This window comes from Zalophus californianus, chromosome 8, assembly GCF_009762305.2.
Source record: "Zalophus californianus isolate mZalCal1 chromosome 8, mZalCal1.pri.v2, whole genome shotgun sequence".
Taxonomy (NCBI): domain Eukaryota; kingdom Metazoa; phylum Chordata; class Mammalia; order Carnivora; family Otariidae; genus Zalophus; species Zalophus californianus.
Genome location: NC_045602.1, coordinates 138788817 through 138802988, shown reverse-complemented (window position 1 = coordinate 138802988; position 14172 = coordinate 138788817). Strand labels below are relative to the sequence as shown.

Sequence of the window (14172 nt, the reverse complement as noted above, 5' to 3'; positions counted from 1 at the left end):
TTCTCCCCAATTCCTTAATTGGTGTCTTCAGAGCTGGGACTAGCTGGGGCTGGGGGTGCTCAGGACTGGGGTTGGGGGGATGTACGTGGTCTGTCTGCTTGCTTTTCGTCACTCCTGAGTTTGAGGGAATCTGATACATGTACCAAAAGGCACTTTCTTTTTTTTTTTTTTTTTTTTAAAAAACAGTGCTTCTGTTCTAAGAAATTCAAGTTAAGACAGAGTGCCTCTCGCTGTCCTTCAGTGCTAGTCAGCTCCTGTGGTGGGGGGTGCGCCGCGGGGCGAGAAGTGTTCATGCCAGACAGCTTACTGTTGGGGGGGCTGGGGCGGGGAGGGACCCCCTAACACACCACTAAATGACACGTCTGCAGGGAGTCGGGGAGCCCGGCGCCTCCCACGGTCCCGCTCCGCTGGCATTCGGGGAGGAGATGCTGCTCAGTCCTCCTCACCCCCTCCGTACATATCCGCCAGCTTCTTGAACCTGGGCCCCCAGTCATTCAGGTAATCGTAGTCTTGGTCCCCGGAGCTGGACGAGTTCAGGGAGCTGACGGAGCCTGCCGTAGAGCCGCTCCCTTCGTAGTCGAAGACCAGCAGGGAGTCGTAGGGGGGTGCTGTGGGGTCGTTGTCGGCGGCGCGGAGTCCCTGGGGTCACAGAGACACGGGGTTAGGGTGGAGGACATGCTGTCCGGCCCGGGGGGCCTGACGGAATGGGGCTTGGGGGGGCGCCCCAGAGAGGAGTTGGGGAGGCAGGCCAGGAAGGTGAAGTTAGTGGGCCTTTCATACAGGAGGTGGTCAATAAGGGCTCCCTGTGTTTAACTGAGGGGCCTCTCAGAGAACCGAGTAGGGGTGGGGCTTATGAAAAGGGCATTGGAGGTAGCACACTCCAAAGCTGGCATGGCCACGCCAGTAACATGAGGCAAGAGGGCTGGGTGGGGGCCTGTGGCTAGGAGCAGCCCCTCCTGAGGGGGTAGAAATGTCTTGAGCCCCTGTCACTGTGACACGGAATATGAACCTGAGGTGGGCAGAAGTCAGAAATCTCAAGTTGTTACATTCACTATCCCTATGAACAAAATTGGGGACATGGCAGGTGTTGCTGGAGGCCCCCTGTGCGTGCCTTGCTCTTGCTCCTTCTGCCTGCACCTGCCCAAGGAGGGGTCCTGCGGCCTCCCACATGCCTGCGTGTGTGGCCCAGCATGGTCCCCTGTGACCGTGACAGTCCCCATGGGGTGGCCTGGGCGCCCGCAGCAGTCGCTGGCAGCAGGACGCACCTCACTGCCCAACCCTGCCCTGGGAAGGGGCACCCTTACTGCCTCTCTGTAGGAATGGTTTATAGTTTCCGTGCTTGCTTTTCTTTAAGAATTATTTAAAATAGGCTTTAATTTCTAGGTTGGGGAAGACATACTTCTTGGGGTTTTAAAATTTTATTACATCCCGGGGAGTGAGTGCTTTTGGGCAGTTGTAGAACTTGGATCTGCGGCCCCGGACAGGATGTGTTTCAGGGAATGTTCTGAGAAGTCTCTCTGTGTCTCTCCTGAACTGCTCCCTGGGCTCTCGTCTGCTTAAGTAAATTAAAGTTAGATTCTCACATAGCAGGGATATGTTGTCCACCCCTCTTAAAAACGCATCAGCGTTAGAGAGCAGGCGGTAAAACACACAGGACGCCGCGGTTACGGGGCCGGGACCAGCGGCATCTCTGGGAACGTGGCCACACCGCATCGGCCCCCGGCCCCGGGCTGGACGGGCCTCCTCACCGCAGCCTGGCCGCCCCAGTGTGGGGTGGCAACGGGACGTTATTCTCCGTGGAGGGGCCCTGCTCGGGGGCCTCGCCCGTGCCCGAGCACCCACCTCGTTGATGAAGTCCCCGATGTCTCCCGGGTGGGGCACCACAGGCCTGACAGGGTACTGGGGCTCGGCGCCCACGGGCCGTTCGTCCACCCGCCGCACGCCGGGGGCCTTGCTCAGCACGTGCTCCATGGTCTCAGGCTGCTGCAGTTGGCTGAGGTCGTAGTCCTGGGGAGGGGCCGGGGGAGGAAGGAGGCGGGCGCGTCCTGTTGCGGCCGGGTGCCGCGCACGCCCGTCCTCCCCATGGTGCCCCGCTCCCCTAGTCCATCCCCATCTGTGCCCCCCAGGCTGCCCTCGCCAGGCTGGTGCTCCTCGGGCCCCCCCCCCCCCCCCGGCCCCTGCAGCTCCCGTGCCTCGTGTGTTCTGGGAGCAGCCTGGGGCAGCCGCTGGGGCTCCTGTTACCATGCTTTAAGGGGGCACCAGGCCTCAGTGGGGCGAGGAGCTGCCCTGAGTGCCCTGACGGCCCACGCGGACCCGGCATGCAGCCAGGCAGCTCCCTGGATTCCCCCTCCCGGGCGCCCCGCGCAGGCCTCCTGGCCACCTGACAGGCCGTGTGGGCGCAGGCACCGGGCTGGGGTCCTGGGTGGGTGCGAGGGGTCGCACGGCCGCGGAGGCCGGCGCGGAGGGCCTCACCTGGTCCTCCTCACCGCCCCCTTCCTCGTCGTACTTGAGGATGTTGTCACGCACATCGTCCTCGGGGTCGATGAGCAGCTGCTTGGTGTGACGCTCCTTCTCCCTGCGCTTCATCCACACGACGAACAGCAGGACCATGGCTGTGGGGGCAGGGGCCGCACCGTGAGCAGGGCCCGCTCCGCGTTGGGGGGGGGGGGGCCCGGGCGTGCTTGCGCGGCCCCGCCGTACTCACTGAGCAGGATGACAATGCAGATGAGGATGGCCACAATGGCGCTGGTGCCCAGACCGGCCGCGACCACCGCGCCGACGGTGGTGCAGTCCCCATTCTCGTCGCACGGGCACACCTTGACCTTGATGATGGACGTGTTGGACAGCGGGGGGTTCCCGGAGTCGGTGACGGTGATGGGGACGTCGTACACGCCAGCCTCCAGGTACAGGATGCGCAGGCTCAGCTGGGCGTAGTCACCTGGCACAGAGTGACAGGACCGGCTTCGTTCAGTCTACAGCCAGCACTGCGCTACAGCAAGACTTCGGAGGGAAGACGGAGTCCGAGGGCACGCCCGTCTAAAATACCTGCTTGGTTCGCGCACACCCACGCGCGTCCACGCTAGATCACTCCACAAAGTGAAAAGACATTGGCAATTCAAGAAAAGAGCAATTGCAACTTGTTGGATGAAGAAATCACTTCCTTAATATATGAAGAATTCTACCAAATCAGTTAGAAAAAAACCTCAAAGAAAAATAGGCAAGGATATTGAATAGACAATTTGTGGGAGAAACAGCAAATGGCCATTAAATAAATGAAAAAAGTGCATGGTAGTTAAGAGATGCAAATGGAAACAATGATTTTGGCTAAAACCTTGGGAAAAATGCTTTTTAAAAACAATAACATTCGGTGTTGGTGAGGGCTTGGGTAACAGGTGCTCTTTTGTAGGTCTTCCTCACAGTGCTACAAAACTTCAGGACTCGGATGCCCTTTTACACAACAAGTCCACATCTAGGGAAGTACCCCGAGGGAGTAGGTTGACTGGGGTCCCATCAATAGGAAGCAGTCAGAGATGTGAGCAGCTGGGGCTGCAGGATGTTGACGGCTCTGCTCCTTATAACAGCGGGACTGGGACTGCCTTCATGGCCCCCTCTGGGGATGGACTGGGGCACGGCCAGGGGCCCCAGCCTCAGGGAGCCCCCGTGGGGGGAAAGAGCCCCATCCCCCACTGCTCACTCTTCCATGGGCCCCTTGAGGTGCGGCACCCCAGACGTGTCCGATTCTCCTGAAGCCTGAGGAGGGCTCACCGTTTAAGCGGGTGATGGTCCAGTTCCTCCGCACAGCGGCCGGGACGAAGGGCAGCTCGAAGACATAGGGGCCGATGTTAGGGTCAACGTCGGCATCGGCCGCTGTGATGTTGATGGCGTTCAGGCTGGGCTTCTCGCAGATCTGTGCCTCCTTGGGCAGCAGCTCGGGGGCGTTGTCATTGATGTCGATTAGATAGATCTGGAGGGTCCCGGTGCCGCTGGCTGGGGGGATCCCTGCGAGACAGACACGGGGTGACCCTACAGGGCTGCTCCGCCATGACCTCAGGCACACGATGATGCACGTGGGACCAACCCCAGCCCCACCGCCCTGCCCAGGGACAGCCCCCAGGCCCACACAGGACAGACGACGGGTCCGTGCAGGACAGACCCACAGCCCCGACCACAGCCCCGAACCTGTGCCAACACCCACTGTACAACATACACGGCGACTCAGCTGTACACAACGTGGACAGAGCACAGGACCACACTGACATGCAGCCACCCCCAACCCTACAGCTGCGAGTGTGCGTGCACACAGACCTACGTGCACACTCACACACACACACTCACAGTCTGGCGGGCGGTTACCCCGGCTTTCACTTGCTATCGAGTGAACCTTTGTGCAAGGGCTGCTCTAGCTCCTGGAGCCTGAGCTGCACCGCTCTCCGACAACCCATCATCGCAGACCACCGGGAGTCCACCTCAGGGCCTTTGCACATGCTGCTTCCTAACTCTGGGACTCCTCTGCTGCTCCTTCTTCCCCTAGGCTTGTTCCTTCTGGTCCCATAGTCAGCACCTCAGAGCCAGGAGCACAGGTACAAGCCCTGGCCCCTCCCTCCCATGCCCTGTGGTGTCTTCTTCCAGAACGTACTCCCTGAAATTATCTGGTTGACTTGTTTCTCATTCATCTCACTGAGGCAAGAGACTGCTGAGTTGTCCCTCAATATCCACTTCCCCTTTTGTCCTTAATAGAAGAACTGGAGCCCCAGATTTTATCTGGGGTCATCACTGCCCAGCTGTTAGACTACATTTCTCAACATCCCTCGCAGTGAAATGTGGCCTCATGGCTAAGTTCTGGCTTTCATGAGCTGGGGGTGGAAGTTCTTAGAAGGGCAGGAATGTGTCCCTGCCTGCCTTCCTCTCCTCCTGTTTGCCAGAACGTGGTCATGATGGCTGGAGCACCAGCAGACATTCTGGACCATGCCATAGCTCATGACCAGGGTGAGCCTGGTTTCTCAAACCTGACCCTAGACCCCCCAGGGCTGCCTGCCTCCAGTCTTCTTTTATGTGGGAGAAAAGAAACCTCAGTCGTGTTGAAATTTCTATCGCGGTTACATGGCTAAACCTGGTTTTAGCTGACACACAGACCTTGGGAACTTCAGCCTTGCAAGGGAAGGACTTTGGTCTGTCTGCTGCTGAGTAGTGCCCAGCGCGGAGTAGGAGCCCTCGGGTGATGACAGCGGTGGCAGCGTGCTGGCTCGGGCCAGACCCCCTCCCCGTGTGCTCGAGGACACTGGCTCACTTAATCCTTACAGCTCCAGGGGAGGGGGCAGGGTTGTCCCCACGCTACAGAGGAGGAAACCGAGGCACGGAGCAGTCAGGTCTCTTCCCAACATAAGTGGTGCTGGGACTGATCCCTGGTTCTAAATCTTCTGCCTCACTTCCTCTCCCCTCCTGTGCAGGGTTGGCTGGTTACCTGGGGCTGTGGGCCTCACCAGCTCCTGGGGTGCCCTGGGTCCAGGGAGGGGTGACCTCGGGGCCTGGAGTCCCAGCCCCCAACTGTGGAGATGCTGTCCACATCCCTTGGAAGGCCCCAGTACTCATGAACCTTCTTCCTGCCCCATGTGGGCCCCACTGCTGCTGCCTCTGCCCAGCACCCCGTCACCCCTGCCTGGTTCACCTTCACCCCCGCTACGCCAGGCTGCTTGGGGCTCCTCATTCTGGCTCGGAGGCCTCACCGTCACCCCCTCTGAGCTCCAGGGCTCGTGCTGCTGGTGTGTGGCTTCTCATGGTTGCTTGCCCTGTCTCTGGGGCCCCTCCCCATGGCACCCCTGCTCTGACGGAGGGCTGCAGGGGTCTGAATCACAGGTGGTCAGAGCCACAGGGGGCGGCATCTCCGGGGGCTGCTTAGGGGGAGCCCCCCCCACTCTGGTGTGTGGTCAGCATGATGGGGCTGCTCGGCTAAAATGTGGTTGGAGTTCAGCTGCCCTCAGTTCACCAGGTGGGGAGCTGAGCAGCTGCTCGGGTCGCGTTCAGCCGAGACAGGACTGGACAAACCTCGGCCCGCCTCGGCCATCCTGGCTCCCCTGGTGTCCACGAGGGACGCCATGCACGAGCGAAGGGGCGCGAGTTTGCGCAGACCCGTGAGCCCGGTGGTCAGGCAGCTGCCCTTGCTCTGAATGCAGGCAGAGAGGGGGCTGCCTGGGGACGCTGAGGGACCCCCAAGGCTCTGCGCAGGACACCTGGCACGGCCCCTGCCTCCCCGCTTCCCTCCTCCGGCTTCTCCGGCCGGGGCCTCCCTCCGTCTCCCTGCCACAGAGCCCCCAGCACGGGCCGGCCCCTGGAGCAGTGCGCACCGTTGTCAGCTGCCAGGAAGGTGGCCTCATAGACGTTGTTTCTGATGTAGAGGGACTCGCGGTCAAGGACGGCTGCTGTGGTGATCTGACCGTTGGTGGCGTTAATGTGCAGCCAATTTGCTGGGTCCGACAGCTTGGAGTACCTGAGGAGGGGGAGGTGAGGCGGTGAAGGGGAGAGCGGCCCCGAGCCCCCAGCCCCACCCTCTGCGGGGCGCCCGCCTGACACGGGGGAGCTGTCCCTGTAGCCCGCGCGCTCCGCCCTCAGCAGCGCCCCACGGTCACCATGGCGGCCGTGTTCCTGATCCTCACGAGGACCCCAGGAGGCAGGTGCTCTCCTCGCCCCTTCTTTCCAGACGGGGAGACTGAGGAACAGAGAGGGGTAAGTGACCTGCAGCGTCACAGCTGGTGACAAGGCAGCTCAGAACCAGCCTGACTCGGGAGAGTGCCGCGGGTGCTGGAAGGTCTGCCGCCTTCTTGGGTGGAGGCCACGGCGACGCGCGTGGTTTGCTGAGCGCCTGTGGCATCTCACTGACCGTCTGGGCCCTGCTGTCCCCCGGGGGCTCCTGTGTCTCCCTGCCTGGAGGGACAACACAGGCCGGGGACTTTCTGGGGTGCAGGTTTACTGGGCATGATGGCACTCCTCTGTATGGAAAGCAAGGGAGCCCAAGGGTGGGAGCCCCCTTCTGAGGCCCGAGGGCGGACCCACCTCACGGCCTGCTGCATGAACCGGTCAGGGTCCACTGCCGAAAACGTGGTCAGTGCGGTGCCGGTGGGTACACCTTCCTCCAGGCGGATCAGCTTGTGGTTGGAGGGGAAGTAGGGCGCCTCGTTGATGTCCATGACGGAGATGGTCACTCCTGCCGTGGACTGGAAGGACATCTGGATCCCACTGGCCAGGGGCGCCTGGTTGGACACCATCACAGTCAGCATGAACGCTCTGTTCAGCTCGTAGTCTACTGCCTGGAACAAGAGAGTCCCGTGGGGGTGAGCTGACGCAGGGGCCTACGGGGCTGGCTCGGAGGCGGGAGGCCCGGTGGGTCTGCGCCTGTTCCTCCTGCCCGGCTTTGTGCCCAGGGCGTTGGTCCCAAGGGACGCTGTCTCTAGACTCCCTTGTCTCTGGCTTCGCAAGGGGTTTGCCAATAGGAGGAGAGAGTTTGGGGTAAAGGACCCCCACCGGGCCTTCCCGCCATGCCCTGGTGTGGCAGTAGCCGGGCCCCTGGGGCTCCAGCTCCCCGGCGGCGGCACCCCTCCCCGGCGCCAGCTCTCAGCAGGTGCTGCTCCCTCCAGGCTGGCGCTGGCAAGGTCAAGGCCCCCACTGCTGTTTGTCTGGGGCCTCTTGCTGGGTGCCACGGGCGGTCTCTTCTGTTGTTCTAATCCCTCCGGGTTTTGGTAATTTTTGCAGGAGCTCCAGGACACTCACACACCAGCTCTGTGGGTTCTCTACCCTCTGCACAAGGTTCCTGCATGAGCGTGGTTCCCGGTTACACCTTTTTGGGGCCCCAGGACCCCGCCTGACAAATGCTTTCAAAAGGGTTCTGTGGTCTGGGGAGCTCCTCATATTTTGGGGAGGGAGGGAAGTTGCAAGGAGGCACTTGGGGCCGAGACGGGTAACACACGTATGGACTCCAGGAGCAGGCCGGGACAGTCTCGGGGAAACCACCCAGCGAGACACTCTGCAACAGCATTGACACCCTTCCGTCCAGACGGGAGCAAGGTGACATATGCACGGGATGGCTCCCGGCGGGTCTTTGTGTCCTCATAGAGGACACACCCTGGAGGCAGCGGGCTGGTGGTGGGGTGGGGAGGTCTGCAGTTGTAAGTAGGAGCGCGGGGGATCGGACGGAGAGCAGAAGTAGATACACAGTGGGCTGCCTTCCATGTAAAGGGGGGAGGGGAATTTGATTTTGTATTTGTTCGTATTTGCAGAAAGGAAGACCGCCAAGAGTGAACTGGAAAATGCATAAAGATGGTGGCCTGTAAGCAGAAGGGCGCGCGGGGTGGAGGGAAGGGCTGGGGCTCGGGGCTGCTGCGAGCTTACCGTCATGGAGATCGGTCTTCTACCGTCACGCTTTAGTCGTTATGTAGGAAATTAAATATGTAAAGCGATCTCTGAAAATTGCAAGCAAACCAAAGTAAAGGGAGACTATATATCAATGGGTAACATGACTCTCAAGAAAAGAATGAGTTCAGGTGACCAGGGCAATGTTCAGATGGTAATTCTTGGTGGGATTTATTTTAAGGACTGTAATCACTGTAAAGAAATCTTAAGCTCACTTGGTCTTCTCCCTGTTGGTAGTGAGCTGGGGGTTTGTTATTTTTTAAAGCTTTTTATGTATATCTCAGGGTAAAGTAAATAAACACGTGTAATAGTGTGGTTAGGAAATAAGATTTTTGGTGTAAGAGAAACAAGATACAAGTATGAAGTCAGCAAAGTGAAGTAGAATCCGCCGGTGTTAAATCTGAATAAAACGACCATTTGAATCGGTGAAAGAAACAGGGTTGGGGTGGGCATGTGTGCATTGAAGCGTGGTGTCCTTGCTCTGCTCCTGGACCCCCAAGAGCGAGAGCAGTGAGCAGGAATGAGCCCTCCGGGGCCTGGACGCTGGTTGCCAAGTCCCAGCCCTCACTGGAGAGACGGCCGACCCGAGGGGAGGCAGGCAGCCCGCGAGATGAACTGCTTGGGCCACGATGCATGGAAACGGCTCTTGGCGGAAGGACCCAGGAACCAGCCAGAGGAGTCTCCCACTCGCCAGAGGCCAAAACCAGTCATGACTGCAGCCGACCAAAGCACACTGAGTACTCACAAACACGTGCCTCTTACCAGCCATGAGAAAATACAAACACACACACGCACCCACAATTTTGGTTATGGCTGTGGTGGGATGATTAATGGCCTCCAAAGACATCCAGGTCCAAGGGTCTGGAATCTGTGACTGTGTCGCCCTCCACGGCACAGGGACTTTGTGGGCTGATGAATTCAGGGGTCTTGCAATGGGAGCTGGCCTGGGATGACCCAGGTGGCCCGAAAGAGCATCCGAGGGGGTTTAGAAGGGGAGACGGGGGGACCTTTGGCACGGCAGCAGGCAGCGTGGGGGTCGAGGCAAAGACGGCACTGGCTCTGAGGACGGAGGAGGGCCACGGAGTCGGGACGTGGCCCGCCAACCTGGACAGAGCCAGCAAATGGAGCCACCAGAGCCCCTGGGGGGAGCCCAGCCTTCCCGGCTCTTTGGTTTCGGCCCGTTGAAACGGATTTTGGACTTCTGACTCCCAGAAGTGTGAGAGGATTGTGTGTTGTGTGGACACCCAGCTTGATGCGAGTTGTTAACAGCCCCCGCCGTAAACCGAGAGTGAACTCGGACAGCCGCTGGTCTGGATGATAAAAGGCAGCGAGTGAAGCTTTCATCTGCTTTCTCTGTTGGACTCTGTATTAGTTTCCTCTTCCGATTTAGTGGCTTAGAGCAACACAAATTTGTCGTCTTACAGTTCTGGAGGTCAGAGGTCAAAAATCAGCGTCCCTGGGCTACAGTGAGGGTGTGGGCGGGGCTGGGTCCCCCCGGAGCTTTGCCCCTTGCAGCTCCAAGAGCCCACCTCCTCCACCTACAGAGCAGCCACGTGGCCCCTTGCAGTCCCTCTGGGACCTCTGCTTCTTCCCTAGGGCGCCTGGGACTCTGACCTCCTGCCTCCCTCTCCCAATCACGCTGTGAGCCCAGGGGCCCCCTGGATCTCCCGAGGGGAGATCTTATCTCAGAACGCTTGACTGACTCACATTTGCCCAGCATGTGCCGCACACGCACGGGTCCCAGGCCCGGGGCCTAGGCATGTCTGGGGGGCCGTGGCGCTGACCACGGCAGACCCGCATTTCCGTGTCCTGCGGAGCTCTTGTTGGTGAGAGGAAGCTCATTCGTACTGAATAATTCCAGCCAAGGAATGACAGAATTTTAAAAAGCACCATTCTGTACTCACTAATGAAGACGTTTCCGTGGACAAGGATCACCAGTGGATGATACAACCAGCTGATGGAGACTGACGGAGGAGTGCATATACGCAGGTGCGAGGCATCACGTGCAGACCACTCGCTGGCCATAAGGGGGTTAAAGTCAACTCTCCAGTGACGGGGATGGGCTATCACCACCTGAGCCCTCCGGCCAGGCCTAGATGACTGAGTGGGACAGCCAGGCACCACGGGCCTCCTGACGTGACTCAGCCCCCGACACAAGGCCCTTCCCCGTGGACGGTCCCTGCCTAATCCCAGGTTATAGGGATGTAGGAGAGCAAAGAACAAGGTCCGCCATGAGGAGGTGATTGGACAGAGTCCGGCACGTGCGGCCTCCCATAGGCCAACCAACCCGGTGTCTGTGACAGGTCAACAGTGGGTGGAATGTTCTAGATCACGAGGGTCAAGAGATGTTGCAACCAACTGCATGCAGGGACCCTGTCCAGATCCAGATCTGGAAAACCACAGCAAAGAGACACTTTGAGGAAAATTTGGGGACACTGAGCACAGACTTGCACTGGAGGATATGAAGGGCAGACGGCTGCTTTTGTCAGGGGTGTGGCAAGTGTGATAGCACGTGCGTACGGAGGCAAAACGTATTTCTGAGGGTGATGCATCCTGACTTACATAGAGATGGACGGTCATGAGGTCTGGGAGTTAAAAACCTCTTTCAGCAAGAAATAGAGATGAGACGGTCCAGAATAAGCTACTGCATCAGACTCCAGTGTGTGGACCAGACCACTCCCGTCTGTCTCCCGGGCACCCGGAGAAGCTCACGATGGACAGAACAGCGCGTGTTTCTGCTTCGAGAGGAGCTGATCTGCTGGGTCAGGAACCTGTGCTTGCGGCCGGCGGTGCCTCTCCCGACCGACCCCAAGAATCTTACAGCTGGCGCCTCGAACACTTGCCTTCTCGGCTGTGGCTACAGATGCGGCATTAAGTACGAAAAGAAGGACTTTAAAAACTAAGTAAATAATAGCAGGGGGCTGGGCCCAGGGGTTCACGGAAGCCCGATGCCAGCCCGACAGGAGGCCCTGGAGGCCGATGCCCTCCAGAGATCGGGGTTCTGGGCTGACCCCCATCGTCCTCTTCAGGTGTGATCTCCTTGTCAGCCCAAGGAAGGGGTGGTTCCTGCAGGCTCCCAGAGCCTGGCCGTGGGATAGCATGTCCCTCTGTGGCACACGCCTTGTCATGACTGGTGTCTTCCCCGCCCCTGATGGCCCCTTGTATCTTAGCGCAGTGCAGGTAGGGGTCAGCCTGGGGGAGGAAGGGGTTGGTGCGCCGCGTCCCTTGTCCACCCCCATTGCCCATCACCTCGCATGAGGCTGGGTGCTGCTCAGGTACGTTTGTGTGGGAGGGCCTTGCGCCCACAGATGCTGCCCAGGCAGGTCGCCAGTCTGATCAGGTGCCCAGTGCAGAGTAACTTGGCAGCCCTTGCCTGAGGGATACTGCCCAGGACTTCAGGCCACGGACCGGTGAGCCCTCCTGCAGGTGCGGGCTTGGTGCTTCCATCCTGGACTCTAGATGCCCCCACAGCAGCCCCTGCACCCACGCTGTGTCCAGGTCCCCTCAAAACCAAGCCAGTGCCTCCAGCCCCTCCCCCCAGACCCTCAGAGAGTCATCTGGGGACGGGCCTTCTCCATTTAAATGGACAGTTTCATAAAATTGTGGTGGTTTTGTCTCCGAACAAACCACCAAAAGGAAGTAATTTTTCTCCCTGTTTATTGGTTCATGTCCCCGGGGGACACGGAATAACGCTGCATGTCATGCATTAAGATTGTGCCACCCGTCTGAGGGAGAATGCCTTCCAGAAAGACTATTATGGCCAATAAACATCCATAGGAGGGTGAAATAAAACATATTTGTAATGGAGAAATCAATAGGTAATTTGGCCCACCAGTTTCAATTAGAGCGGCCGGGTATACTGCCGGGGCTCGGCCCAGCTGCCTCCCCAGATGGGGCAAGGACCCTCTGCTAAAAGGGGCAGGGTCTGCGGCCTCAGGAGAAGCTGCCTGGCGCGGGTGCAGGTGGTGCGGGGCAGGGCTGGGGGACCCCCGCTCCAGGGCCGGCAGGAGGCTTGGGGACATTCGCTTCTGGGCACTGCTGCCCTGGGAGCTGGTCCCTGCAGGACTGCAGGGGCTGGAGGGGGGGTGCCCGCTCCCCTGGGACTCCTGCCAGCCCCACCCCGGCCTCGGCCCCTGAACCAGAGCTTGTTCACTGCCCCCCAAGCCTCAGTGCTGCTGAGGGGCGAGCGGGAGAGGCCGCTTCTTGGCTTTTCTGCCTCAGAAGCTGAGGTCCAGGCGTGAGGCAGGAGAAGGGCCTGGGGTTGGTCTGAGCCTGGAAGAGATGGTGGTTTCATCGCTGGAGCTAGGGGGGGTTGGCGAGGCAGAGGGCGCACCCGAGGAGGCTGGGCATGGTGATGGACGCCCACTGGGGCTGGTGGTCTGAGGGCAGAGCTGCTGTGCCCCAGCTCGGCTGCAGCCTGGGAGGTGGCAGGCCCGGCATGTGGGGCAGGATGGGGCCGGGGGGCGCGGGGGGCAGGGCAGGGGTCAGGAAGACCCGCACCAGGCAACTGGGCACTTCCTTTGACAGGCGTGCAGCCAGGATCTGTGCGAGATGGCTGAGGGCCGGGCTGTCCACACACGTCTACACGGCACCTCGCCTGCCCCCAAAGCAGCGAGGTCCTGGTCCAGGAGTCCACCACCTGGGGGCACAGAGGCTGGAAACACCAGCAGGTTGCTAGACAGATGGGAGGGCTCACCGCCGCCGGGTGTGCGGCCTCTGGCGCGTACCTGCCCGAGAACATCGCAGAAGCTCCCTCCCCACACCCCCGCTGCAGACTGTCGCCTCCTACAGGCTGGGGCAGTGACGGGTCCGGGCCGCAGTGCGTGAACACGGCACGTGGCCTGGGGGCCCCTGGCGGGACTGAAATGACCTTCCTTGTGCCCTGGGGAGTGCATGGGAGCCCGGCCGCTCCCTGTCGATGTGACGATGTTCAGTGGTGACACAGCTGCTTCTGTTAGCTGTGCCCTCACCGTGTGCCCGGCGCTGTGCCAGGCAGGACCTGCTGTGATGTTGGCGACAGCCCTGGGCATAGGCCCCTCGTCTGGGGCACCAAGGGCGACAGGCCCACGCGAGGGGTAAGTGAGCGAAGAGCCAGCCCGGGAATCCAAGAACATATGCCCCCCCACCCCCAGGCAGCAGACTCCCCCCACTGCCTCGCACCCCCCACGCCTCCTCCCGGCCACCCCTCTGCAAGAGAATGTCTGAAAGCACAGTGTCTCTACCAAAGGATGCAAAAATAACCTGAAAATGCTTTCTAAGGTGAAGCATCTTGCCTTAAACAGACTTTAAGTGGAGAGTTCAGAGAAAACCAGGTCCTCGTGAAGCCTGCCTCTGGCACGAGCAGGGGCGTGCAGTCCTTTGTCCCCGGATAACCCGTATCATTTCTGTTCATCTGTCCCAGGGCGGTGGCGGGGGACAGAACCGATGCCGGCCGGCAGGAAGCGAGGAGAGTACCCACCTTCACCACGGTGACCATGCCCTCGTTGGTGACGGGGTCCGTGCGGATGCTGAAGTGTCCTGAGGGGTCCCCGCTGATGATGCGGTAGAAGGCATTCCAGTTGGGCGAGTGGGGCTGATCTCGGTCCATGACAGTGAGGTTTGCGACCACCACCTCCACCTGGTTTTCGGGGACCTCCCCAGCGTACTGCGGAGCATAAGGAAAGACAACGTTCTGAACCCGTGCAGAAGCCTGGAGAGGTCGGAAGAGACTCTCTACCAACCCCTGGGGGGTGCCCTCTGCCTCCAGCTTCTCTCGCACACGGGGACCCCACA

General features: G+C 60.1%; 1 protein-coding gene across 3 annotated transcripts in view; it reads right to left on the bottom strand.

The window, feature by feature from the left end:
* Positions 1-14172, bottom strand: part of CDH4 (cadherin 4) — a 535945-nt gene continuing 521773 nt past the window's right edge. For 2 of the 3 annotated variants that reach the window (XM_027622753.2, XM_027622755.2), the window contains exons 9-16: positions 13859-14044; positions 7048-7301; positions 6342-6484; positions 3766-3999; positions 2705-2938; positions 2473-2612; positions 1843-2007; positions 1-639 (exon numbers count right to left, since the gene is read on the bottom strand). In XM_027622753.2, the coding sequence (XP_027478554.1) occupies positions 433-639; positions 1843-2007; positions 2473-2612; positions 2705-2938; positions 3766-3999; positions 6342-6484; positions 7048-7301; positions 13859-14044 (1563 nt within the window). In that variant the 3' untranslated portion in view covers positions 1-432. The remainder of the gene's footprint in view (positions 640-1842; positions 2008-2472; positions 2613-2704; positions 2939-3765; positions 4000-6341; positions 6485-7047; positions 7302-13858; positions 14045-14172) is intronic. The other variant, XM_027622754.2, reaches the window with a different exon arrangement.